The sequence below is a fragment of the Zonotrichia leucophrys genome, chromosome 3 (assembly GCF_028769735.1).
Source record: "Zonotrichia leucophrys gambelii isolate GWCS_2022_RI chromosome 3, RI_Zleu_2.0, whole genome shotgun sequence".
Taxonomy (NCBI): Eukaryota; Metazoa; Chordata; class Aves; order Passeriformes; family Passerellidae; genus Zonotrichia; species Zonotrichia leucophrys.
Window position 1 is genome coordinate 84,542,332 of NC_088172.1, and position 12,187 is coordinate 84,554,518.

At 39.6% G+C, this 12,187-nt stretch overlaps 1 protein-coding gene across 1 annotated transcript in view; it reads left to right on the forward strand.

Moving 5' to 3' along the window:
• RPS6KC1 (ribosomal protein S6 kinase C1) overlaps positions 1 to 12,187 on the forward strand; it is an 85,253-nt gene that overhangs the window by 43,154 nt on the left and 29,912 nt on the right. The window contains exon 9 of the mRNA XM_064709089.1: positions 1,739 to 1,831. Within this exon, the coding sequence (XP_064565159.1) occupies positions 1,739 to 1,831 (93 nt within the window). The remainder of the gene's footprint in view (positions 1 to 1,738; positions 1,832 to 12,187) is intronic.

A 12,187-nucleotide genomic window follows, 5' to 3' on the forward strand; every position in this document is an offset into this window, starting at 1 on the left:
GTGAAAATCTTTTATAGTATTCTAGGGGATTAGGAAATGTTCTCTTCCTTTAAATGTCTTCCTTAGAATGCTTTTGAAATCTTGTCATGAATAAACTGTGTTAGCACAACTCTTTGTTTCAAAGGAAGTTTTCCATTATTGCAGAAAAATTGCCTACTCTCAAAATACTTTCAACAGCTCACTGAAATGTGGAACCGAAATTAGGTTTGGAGAAAAAAGTTCATGTACAGTTTTCTTTTTTTTTATTCTTCTTTCTGTTAAAGCCTTTAGTTTTAGATTGTAAAATCTGGGCTATTTTCTCTTAACTGGTATTGGTGTTCCTGCTTGGCAGGGTTTACGTGACAAAACAATTACCAGATCCATACAAAAAAAAGGAAGATAACTAAGAAACTCCCAAACACTGAGCCCAGAAAAGCACACTTTTCTCCAAGCTTTTTGAACTGTATCTATGGTCCTTTCTTTTAGATTTTGTGGGCAATTATTACTTAAATAAATAGTGATTTTTAGGAAGGAATTTGGAAGGAAAGAGTGTTGATGAGTGAATGGGGAAGGCTTTGAGGAGTTGCTTTGGCCTTGGAGGGTAGCACAGTAAGGATGCCTGAGGGGGGGAAAATAGTGTGGCAGGAAATTGCCAGGATCTTGGAGTTTCTCATCACAAGGGAAAAATTTTTGATTTTTCCTGATACTTAAGCATTTAATCCACAGTGTATTTGCTTACCAACCATTTTCCCTTGTGACAAAGCAGTTAAATATTGCCTCAGAATTCTGACCTCCTTCTTCCTTTGCACCTTTCTGAGATAGAAATCTACTTGGGGAGGCCAGGTTATGCTTCAAAGGAGTTTGGCATTCAGCAGCTCTGCAAATGAAGTTACCTTATTTTTGAGGAAGAGATGCAGGTCTGTGGTTCTACTAGAAGCTACATGTTGACTTTTTGGAGGAAGATCTAATAAATTCTCTCAGTTGGCAACTAGAAACTGCTGAAAATATTTGTTCACATGCCAGAGGTATATGGGATGCTTAAAATGTTGATCTTTGTCCCAAAAGACTTGCAGTTGAAATGTTGTTTCCCCCTCTGGCATGCAAGCTTTGAATTTGCTCTGAGAAACTACAAAACATAGTATGGACAAATATCTATGTATATTAGCATATTAACTACTTGAATAGTTAGCACCTGCCAATTTTCTTGCTGTGGTGTTAATTTCTAGATTAATGATACATAGCTAGTTACTTTTTTCTAAGGCAGCTTTAGGAATCATTTCTGTTGTGCACCTTATTATTAAAGAGATTTCATACAGCTCACCAGAGAGCAAGAGAACCCCATTTATAATTCTATATTTTATGTTCTTCAGGCTTAAAAAGCCTCTAATTTGCTTTCTCCTCCTCAGTGATCTCTGAATTATTTTGTACCCAGAATACCTGTAAGGCTTTGATTGATTATTATTATGTGGTAAGAACTAAGTAATCAATTTCTGGGTTCCATTAAGCATAGAAAATATAAAAATTCATTGCTTTTTTCTTTTTTAAATTTTTGTTTTCAGTGTTATCTTGACTTTTATTTACTTGCAAGTTGTTTTTTTTTTTTTCCCCACTAAGGACAAACAGAAAACTTCTCCTTTCATCTTCAGTCTCTCTGATTTATGATAAATTTAGTTTCCTTCGGCCTGGCATTTGCTTCAGCAGGCAGTCTTCCTTCAAGTACCACCCTGATTGATGTATAATCTTTGATATCTTCCATTAGCCTCCAGGATCACTAAGTTCAAGGCCCTCTTGGAACCTAAGGAGCCCTGCCGAGGAACTGAAGACCTTCAGAGTCCTTGGGGTGATTGACAAGGTAATTCTTCAGTGTCTCTTCAAGAATTCAGTCATAAATCGACTGCATGCTGACATTTTGTCTTTGAAGCTGCGGATCTTAAGGATATGAAACAAAAGGGGAAAATGACTCAAATGCATCTGCACTTTAAAATAACAAAAGTAGAAGAAAAAAAGGCTTTTATCTAAGCAATTCATGTAAGGTCATGCAAAATGTATTTGAGCTAAAGGATGAGGTACATGTTTGGTAGCATTCAATAGGATGGGGCCTGTTTTTCAAAAATGAAATCATGGTTGCTGTTCTGGGGTAAGGACAAGTTGATGTGTTTTCAGTTGAGCAGTCTGGTGGATACTGAAAATATAGAAATAGAGAAGGGTAGAAATTCTTACTTTTGAACTCTTACTTGAAATGGGAGCTGGGGACACACACGACTGTTCTCCTTCCCCGAGAATTCAGAATTGAAATCCCTTGCCAAGACAGAGATGCAGCAATGAAGCCAAGCTTATTTTGGAGTCATGCAAATAATGTCTTCCAGAATCCCAGGATAATACCCGTCTGTAAACAGTAAAGGACCATACGGATTTTTTTGCAAGCCTAATTAAGAGACCAGAAGAATTGGTGGGTTGTTTTGATAATGCTGATTAGTTACCACCTTACCAAATACTTTTAAGATGATGCATTATTCAGCAGTGTGACAGTGGCTAATGCAGACTGTAACGGCTCGTTTCCTTTTTGCTGTGCCAAATCCCTTGTGCCTTTTGATAGTTCCTCATGTAGTCCCTAGTTTGTGCATGAGCTACTGATGCATGGTCAATTTATGCATTTGTAACGTGCATCAAAAACCTGTGGCTCATCCCTTGAGGTCTGTATTTCTTGGTTGCTTTTTCTTGTTGGACTGAACCTAGCTACTGGGACTACTTTTTGTTTTTCTTTGCCTGTTCCATTGTAATTGTGTGCATAAGTTGATAACTTCTCCTTAGGGGGCTGTATACATAGGTATTATGGTTGTTTTTATAGCACACAAGGTTTTCTAAGCTCTGACTTCATATTCATTTTATCTTTTTTCCTCAGTTGTAAGTACCGAATTTAGCCTGTATTCCACTCTGTACACATATCAGAGAGACATGTTGGAAAGACCACCTATCTGTAGCACCCGGTAGTAGGTGCTAACTAAGTTAGTAGCCACTAAATGGATTCAGTGTGCATGGATTTTGTGAATTATTCTGACAGAGTGAGCCTGCATAAATGCTGGAAATGGATCAAGAAAGATTTTCTCAATATCTCCATTCTTGTGTAGTGCTAATGAACAGCTACTGGAAAAGATGCTTGACCAGAGTGAAGCTTTTGCAGTCCTTGGTGGTACCAGGTCTCCTTAGCTCTCTGAGCAGTTTCAGTAAGCATCCCAGGAGCTGAACATGTCCAGACCTTTGAAGGAGAACTGGGGAGAATCAGGGTTCTCATGATGACAAAAACACAGGATTGTCTGAGCTGAAGATGTATGCAAGGAGTAGCAGGCCTGTGTATACAGCTGGAATGGTCCAGTGTAAGCAGTATCATAGGGCTCAGAGTTCATGTTTAATTACTGTGTAGAAAAGGGAGCCAGATTCTTTCAGGTGTCTTTGTACTCTGCTTTCCTTCTTCCAGATTCTCACGTCACAATCTTAGCCTTATTCTGAGTATGCTGCTTTTTAGCATATATTTTTAGGGGTCTGTAAAATTGGGAGGCAAAATGAAAACCTGCTCTAAGCCCAGAGAATATTTTATTTAGTTTTATGATGCATACACAAAATACATGTGAATATGAAACAAAAGTGTGCAGATGTATCTGTGGGCTGGAGATGATGTCCCTGCATTTGGTTTAAAGCACCATCTCCCTTCCTTCCTCACCATCACTGTCATTTCCCTCCTTCTCTGCTTCCATATGCCCTAAAGCTCTCATCATGGAGAAATCCAATCAATGTGTAAGTATCCTTGCTGCAGCCAAGTAGGTGACATAGAGTGCTTGTTCCTGACAATTGGTTTTGGTTTTCAGGGCCAGCCTTGAAGATGCCATGCTTTTGGGCACATGGCTGTAACTCAGCACCACGCAGAGTTTTGCTTGAAAATAATCTTCCATTCTAACCCTAAGGTAGCTGCTTTGGTTTCAGCAGAAAATAGGTGTGGGTAGTAATGGGCCACTGGCATTGTAACTGCTGGCTTGACTAACCCTGTGCAAGACTGGCTTAAACGCACCAATTTAAAATGGTGTTGGTTGGTTTGCAGACTCGTTCTCCCACTGCTGAAGCCCAGAGTGGTGTCTGCCTGCTGCAGTGCTGCCTCGAAAAAACCAGCTGTTAACCTTCCCTCATTCAAATGCTGAAAGGTTCAGTGCTTTCCCTTAGAGTTATGTCACTCTTTGTTCTTCTTTTGAAGCCTCTTCAAGTGTTTTGAATTGGCTTCATTTTCATGGACAAAATGCTTGTTGCTACCTGAAACTCTGGGTTTTTCAAACTGCTTTAGACTAGGCAGAATGATTAGATATTTAATTTTAGCCTAGTTTATTCCCAATATGCAATCTTTCTTTCCCTGTCTGCCCTCTCACCTTCCTTGTCACCTCAATAATTTTTGTTGCTTTGGCCCTTTTCTGCTAAATGTGAGAGTTAGAGATCTTGGCATTATTAAGCTCCTTAAATTATTGTGAGAATTCAGGGAAGTATGCCCATATGTGCCTTGCCTCCCTTTCGTGCAAAGGCTGTAGTATAAATCTAACTATTTTAGTAGACCAAAGTGGACTTATATTTTCCTTGAGGAAGCCATTCTTTTTTTTGAGTTCTGCTGCTGCTGTGTTTGCTCACTTCATGGTGTCAAAAGGTAACGAGGTGGTGTTTGCAGGTATTTCATATGTTTAATATGTAAAGAGCCTGCCGTGAGTAGGTTTCTGAAAATGGAGGTGTAATCTAATTGTAAAGGTGGCTTTTGTCCTGCAAACCTTGTGAAATGTGAGGTGCTGCTGTTTGGGCGGCAAGGCTCTTATTAATGTTACCAGAGGTACTGCATTGGAAACAAATAGCTAAATATTGTAGCTGTTGTTATCACCAACTACAAATGATCAATTATTTTATCATCTCATGTACCTTAAAGTAGGAAACTTCTTTTTTTGGAATAGGGAAGAGTTTTGCTTTCAAAATTTGCCTAATTAAAAATCAAGGTTGCAGGTTCTGTGCTGAGTTTCTGCCCTAGGCAAATCTTTCCTTTGAAGCTACAACCGGCCCCTAAAGAAACGACTTTGTTATGGTGCTGCTGGATACCTTCACAATGCTGCTTCAAACCCAATTTCTTATTCTTTAGAACCCTCTGTTATTTAGATTCATTCAATTTAAAGATTCACCTTGAAAGCAGAGTGCATTAAGTAATAACTATGCCTCTGTAACCAATGACTGTCTTTTATGTCTCTTCTTTCCCCTCCCTGTTCCCCATCAAGGCACGCTGTCAGTACTGGCACTGGCTGTGTTCAGTTCTTCCACTGCTGTCCATGCATCTCAGCTTGTTGTTCAATACACTGTTAGGCTTTATTATGAAACCTAATAAAATCACATACTCTCATCAGGGCCTTGTGGTAAAATTATTTTTGGAGTTTCTGAGATAGATAACGTTTTTTAGAAAATGGAAGCAATTCTGTTAATTGTGAATATAGGAGTTTTTGTGTCTCCCATGCTGTCCTGAGAACTCCTAATTCTGGTGACAGTACATTTTGGTGAACTGACTTAAAAAATACGCAAAAGAACCAAATGAATATTATTAATTATTTATAAAGTGTGATCACTACTTGTCTTGCTTAATGAGTGAAAGTGCCAAAAGGCTGAAATAGGTAGAATATATGTCAACTTCACATGCATAATCTGCAGATCCAGGGTTGAATTCAAACAGGTTATGGCTAGTTCTAATGAAATTTAATCAGAAGGGTAGGAGGAATAGTCCCTACTTATGGCAGCATGTGTGGTGTTGTGCCTGAGTAACAGACGTAGCTAACTATGTCCTGTTAGTGTTTGTTAGGAACTTAAATATTCAGCCTTTTATTGTCAGGTGAGATTAAAGACTGTTGCAGCTGTGAAACGGAGTTGACTGTAGCAGATGTTTTCTCTCCCCTGGCTCTCAGGTGCGCTCTGTGAGCACCTTTAGATCATCTTACAGATTTGACTGAGTGGCTGTGTGTGCCTGAGAGGTGTGGGGGAAAGGGAGCTGGAATGTACATACAAACAGGGCAGAATGGAAAATAGCAGTAGAAAAACGTTGAAAATCTGAAACTGAGTAATAATAGTAACTATTCATACAAATAAACTTTTAAGAGCTGGTTTGATGTTTTGATTACCTTTTAGTTTCTTAAGGGGCTTGCCAAGTCGTACAAAATCAAACCAACTACAGAGTTATTGTCGAAAGTGATTTCTTGGCTCACCACCTTCCTTTCCCTACTGCTGTGGGATTATTCCTAAGCTACTGTCAGATTTCAAGCCCCAACTAACAAAGCTTGCCCAACTTTAAAACCTAGTCTTTCTGCCAGCTAGAAATGGTCATGTCCCTTCTTCCCTGCCCCCAAACACCTGCCGCTTGTTTTCCTGAAATCCTTCCATTTACACAAATCCGAGCATTTCTCAGTGTTTGTGGTTGTGACCCCTGTTTCTTTCTAGCTTCTTTCCTGTATGTTTCACTAAAATTTCTTTTGACTTGAGTGAGACTTGGAAGAGTAATGCAAATTTTGCCCTTGCCTTTAGAAAAAAGAAATTACATTGTTGAATGTTCTTCTACAGGCTGTACTGTATGTCTTCTGGCCTTCAGAAAGAAACAAATTATTGAGATATTTTCTTTTAAGCCAAGATTATATAAGTTTGTCTTCCTAATTGTTACTGAGTTGTTTAATACATAATTTGTGCCAGGCAATTACTCTGGGATCCCAGTGGCATTTCATATTGTAAAATGCTTTCATTAGTAAAACCTGCCAGATATATTTTCTGGGTTAATATTTCAGCATTTGTAATTTATTGGCCAGTTTTTAGTTTACTTTAAGAAAACGGACTTTCCTCTCTGTTACCAACCGACTCAAAGTATTTAAAAATTCGAATTTGAATATTTGCTGCTTTCTTAGCATTTTCATTATTTAAAGCTGCACCATTTGTCTTATAAGTACACTATTATTCCAAGTCATAGAATATACAGGATGTAAGTTCCTTAGAATAATGGTTTGAAAGGAGGAATAATTGCAAACTGAAGATAATTCATATTGCACAGGTACAAGGATAAGGAATAATCACATTTTTCATACATATTAGCCAAATGTAATCTCTTTCTGTAACGACAGAGGGAGATGAGTGAGAGTCTGGGTGGTGTAATCTGAAAAGTGACAAGAATAAATCTGTGTTAAGTAGATCTTTTAATCCTGGTAGCCTTGTGACAGCAGGCACAGCTGAGGAGAGCAGGAGGAATTGCACCCCTGCTCCTGCCCATCAACAGAGCTGTGTCCTGGGTGCAGCACCCAGCTGAGCTCCAGCCCCAGCTGAGCTTTTCTTGCAGTCCCAAATACTCGTGCCAGGGATCAGGTGGATGACTTGTCTCCTTCCTTGTCATCTCTCACTACTGCATTTTCCAGCTGGTGGGGTAAACACAAGAGAAAAAATCCTAGATGATCATCTGATGCATATTCAAGTTTGTAGGACTTTTGCTAGAGTATCTATCCTATGATAAGGGTACATTTGTTTACATGAGATAAGGACCAGAGTTCATAGGTGGCCCACTGGTGGCAATATTTACATGATGTGTTTTCAGTGTAAAGTAGCAATTTAATAACAAAATGGAGCTGGTTTTAAAGTAATCTCTTAGCTGTGATTTGTCTTGGAAACCTTTCTGCTGTCTGATTCTGCAGTAAGAGATCTTATTCAATTTTCTTTGATCAGGCATGAGCTATTTTTCACTTGTGTTAGTGAACCTAAAGTCACATTTTTGTAAGCAAGTGTGTTGACGTGTTTGTTTTGATTAGTGTTAAAGGCTGCTGTTAAATAAAAAGCACAGGTATGTTCTGTGCTATGGAAGAACAGAAACTAGGGAAAAAATCAGGCAGGGAAGGGAAGAAGGAAGGGGGGGAAAAATCCCAGAAAAGGAGAGGGAACTGGGGAAGCAAATGTGTGTCAGGATTTGTGCGCTGGTGTTAAAGGCAGCGGCGGGAGAGCAGCGCTCAGAGCAGCCCGTCCTTCTCCAGAGCTGTCCCCCGTGACCTTGGCTGGCTGCTCGCTGGGTGACTGCTGCTTCACCGAGCTCCCTTCTCCTGGTGCCTTGCCTGTTGCCTGCCCCTGGCTCTGTGCTCCCCCTTCTGCTGACTTGTGCAGTATTCCTTCTGCCTCTTATCTCAGGGCTTTGATGCATATGTTCTGAAGGTGGCCACCGTGACTTTGGGTGGCAGCAGATGGTAAACCTTCAGGCTGCCACCGGCTATACTGGTGTTAAGTTGGAAACTTAACGTTTGATGAAGAATCAGTAGTGCATATGAAAGAGCTTTTACTGCAGAAATATCTTTTAATTAAAAAAAATTAGCATACCGAAACATTTGCTAATTTCTGTGCATTTAGAGGATCTTAAAATGAACTGTTTTCTTAAAGCTAGACTATGGTTATTTACCAAGCAGGTTTTATTTTATTTTTCTCCAATTAATTGGACCTACTGTATTGAATTGAATTGAATTTATTTTCCTCTAAGCTGTTGAGTACACTGTAAATCAAATCTAAGAAGCTAATTTTTTTAAGTAGCTGCTGTCAGCATCAGAATTAACTCTTGACTTAGGAAAGGAAAAAATATTCACAAGTAGGAAATCCTATTTGGCATCGTGGAGGGGTTTTGCTGTCTGCACTTTACTGAGATGCTGTCATGCAGTGCTGCTGTGTTCACTTGTTTTTTGGGATGTTCCTGAGAGCTCCAGTGCTTGTACAAAATTAGGATGTCTGTGCTGCTGAAGACACTTATTTACATTAGATATTTATTTGTGGTGATTGCTATTTGTGTGTCAGTGTTTTTGGCCATGTTGAGGTTGTCATTAGTGCAAAAAAATAGAGAAAGAATGAGTAAGCAACAGAGCTGTAAGAGCCAGCATGATATGTGGACCTTGACTCTGTTCATCCATTAGTATTACAAATAGGATTTTCCCTTGTCTCCTTTTGTGTCACAGTCTAGTTGCTCAGTGCCCAGGAGTGCCCTGCTGTGCCTTCTTCCTCCTCCTCTCTGAGACAGGATGCTGAATGTTACAGCTGGCACTTCGTTGTTAGAAGAAGTTAAATATTACAACTTAGATGGTGAAAGAGGTTCTGTCAGCTCTGTGAGCTGGAAGCAGCCTTGGCTAATGCCAGCATCTCTGTGTGATCTGCTCTGGAGAACAGCAGAGCTCTGTCCCAGGGAATGCTCTGTGGAATCCTGTTTTGTCCCATCCTGCCGTTAGGGTGAGGACTTGTCACTTTACATTTTAAAAAGGAATCTTGGAATTACAAAAACACTTTTGCCACGGGAAGCAAGTGTGAAGGAATGCAAACAGGAGACTTGGTGCACTGCAGTCTATAAACTGGCTGTAAAACATGAGGTGAGGAGAGTAAGTTGGCACCTGGGTCAGTTGTGCCCTTCTGCAGCACTGTTGCAATGCATCCAAGAGCTGCTGACCTTTCTCTGCTCTGGGTGAGTGATAAAAATTCAAGCAAATATACTTGTGACCCTCTCTTTCCTGGACTTACCCCTTCTTGAAATAGATTTCTGATTAGACTTCACCATTCATGTTGTCCTTTAATTATTTGGGAGAATCTGGTTAAACCACATCTTTGTAATAATGTGTGCAGGCTGCTTTCCCTTGAAACAAGTTTTTGATTTGTAAAGTGTGCAGTCGGCCAGGGCCAAGTGGACCATCACTACATTAATTTCTGAAGTTACTTCCAAGGCTCTTCATGGGCTTCTTGAAGTCCCTTTTGAAGTAAACAGTCTTGCCAAAGGTTAGTACTGAATCAACAAAGAAATAATTGTCCCTAAAAGGAAGTGGAGGTATTAGTCGCTCGGGGAAGGGAGGATGCTTGATAGGAAGCAAAAAGAAAGGAGCTGGTCAGTTGGACTGGGTAGCCCATGTAGGTAGTTAACCTCAAAGGCACAGGGATATGAGTTGTTGTTATTGCAGGTATAAAAGTGTAGCTGCTGCTGTTGTGTTGATGCTGCAATATAGCAGCAGGTGAAGTTACCCTACAGGGAGCTGCTGCCTGCTTTATTGGCCTTGGTGGTGGTGGCTCTGTACCTCAACTTATGGGGAGAGGGCTCAGTAATCTCTTCTGTTGCACCATATGCTAATACAGTGCTGATAAGCAAGTGTGAAAAATGAAAGGGAGGAATACATTAATTGTATTTGTGCAATAAGGTATGCTATCAAAGGTAATTATTTCATGACAGTTTTAGTTATTGCAGTTGTTTTATCATGGAATAAAAGATGGCTTTAGGAGGCTTTTATTGGAAAGACAATCGTATCAAATTAGTACCAAATTAGATTTTTGTCTTTATAAAGGTGAGCAAACCCATGAGCAGTTTTTAAATTGGTGTCTTCTACTCTACAAATGAACAAATCCTGTTTGAGGGTTAAAGAAGCTATTATTCTGTCCTTTATGCTGACAGCTTCATTACTGATTGGCCTACTGTTGGTATTAAAAAAATGTTTGGCTCCTTATGATCTTTGTGCATGCAACTATAATATTAATACAGACCACGGAACTGTTCATTAAGAAATGACTTTAAATGAGGTTGATGCTTGTAAATCTAGAGAGATACAGATGTTAAATGCTGCTATTCCTTTTCATATACAGCCGTATGGCTATTAATTTCCAAGTGGCTAAAGCTCTTGTTAGCAAGAGTGCTGGTGTGTTAAGAATGGCCCTATAAATAACTTTAAGAACTGAAGTTGAAGGTGCTTCTTTTAAAGACTATTGTTAACTAAACATTATTGCCAAACAGATGGAAAGCATTCACCAGCCTGATGTTTTTAGGTCTAATTATATTATCGCCAGTCCTGTATGGCTCAGTTGAAGAGGTGTATCCAGAGGCCAATTTATAATCATTTAGCCAACACCTGTTTGGGAGATATTGACAGTCAAAGGGCACATTTAAAAAAAAAAATCACATATGTTCTCGTATTTATTGCCTCAATGTGAACAGTGTCTAGTTGCAAACAAACTTGGGAGAAGAGGAAGGAGAGTGATTGTAAACACATACATGTTTCCAAACCATTTTTATCTTCTTTTGGCATCTTCTTTTGGCTTTTATTTTTTCTCTTGTTCTGTTGATTTTCTTTGGTTGGTTGGTGTGGTTTTGTGTTTTTCTTTAATTTTAATTTTACACCTATTGGTTAAACAAAGATAACAAAAACCAGTTTTGCAGTTGTTATTTATTGAGTTGGTTTCCTCTGTTTCTACAAGCCCTGTGTAAGAGGCCTAAAAAGTTGTTTGGCAAACTCAAAAGACTGGGAATATCTGTTTTTCCTTACCATACCCTTGAAATGGAAACTGTGTGTCATTCCTTTGTTAAAAGAATCTCAGTAGCACCAACTTCTCTTCATAATACCTCCCCCAAAGATACTGTCTGCAACCATTGTAAACGAGGAGGTCTTTGAAATGGGGACGAGTCTGTGACTTCATTTACTTTGGTGAAATATCGTGAACGAGAAATGATGAGAAAATACTTCAGCTCTCCATCTGGTGTTTGAGATGCAATGTGGAGAGAAGTGGGTTTTGGATGCTGCCATCCAGAGACAGCAGAGCATGGCTGCAGTGCTGCCCCTTGCAGCAGGGAGCTCAGAGAGGCTGGGTGGATTCTCCTTCTGCCACCTGATGAAGCCTTGTTGCTCCTGGTGCGTCATTCCTCTGCAAGAAGTCTGTGACTCTCTGACTTGATCTTCACTGCTCCTTGTCTGTTCAACCCAGTGTTAGGTAACCCCAGTGCCAGCAAGGGAGAGAAGCCCTTTAGGAGTTTGATTTTAAAGCCCAAATATTTTGGTATTACTGTATGTGAATATTTATACTGAAAGCTTACAATGTCTGCTGTAAATAAACAATGAGGGCACTCTTGTTCCTAGAGGAGGTTGAGCTTGTGCTTGTGCTGCTCGTGTGGCTGTCTTGCAGCTGGTGCTTTTCAAGCACATCTGTGTCCTTAAGGTTTGAAAACACTTAATTCCTGAGTAGGGTGACTTGAAGGCAGAGGGTTCCAGCTTTCTAAAGATGCAGTTTCCTAAATTTATATACACATGTATTTTTTTTTTTTGTTTGTTTTCAACACATAACCAAATGGAGCTTGCTAGAAGTGTAGGTGCTATTTAGTGCTTCTCTCATTGTTGTGTTTAAAGTG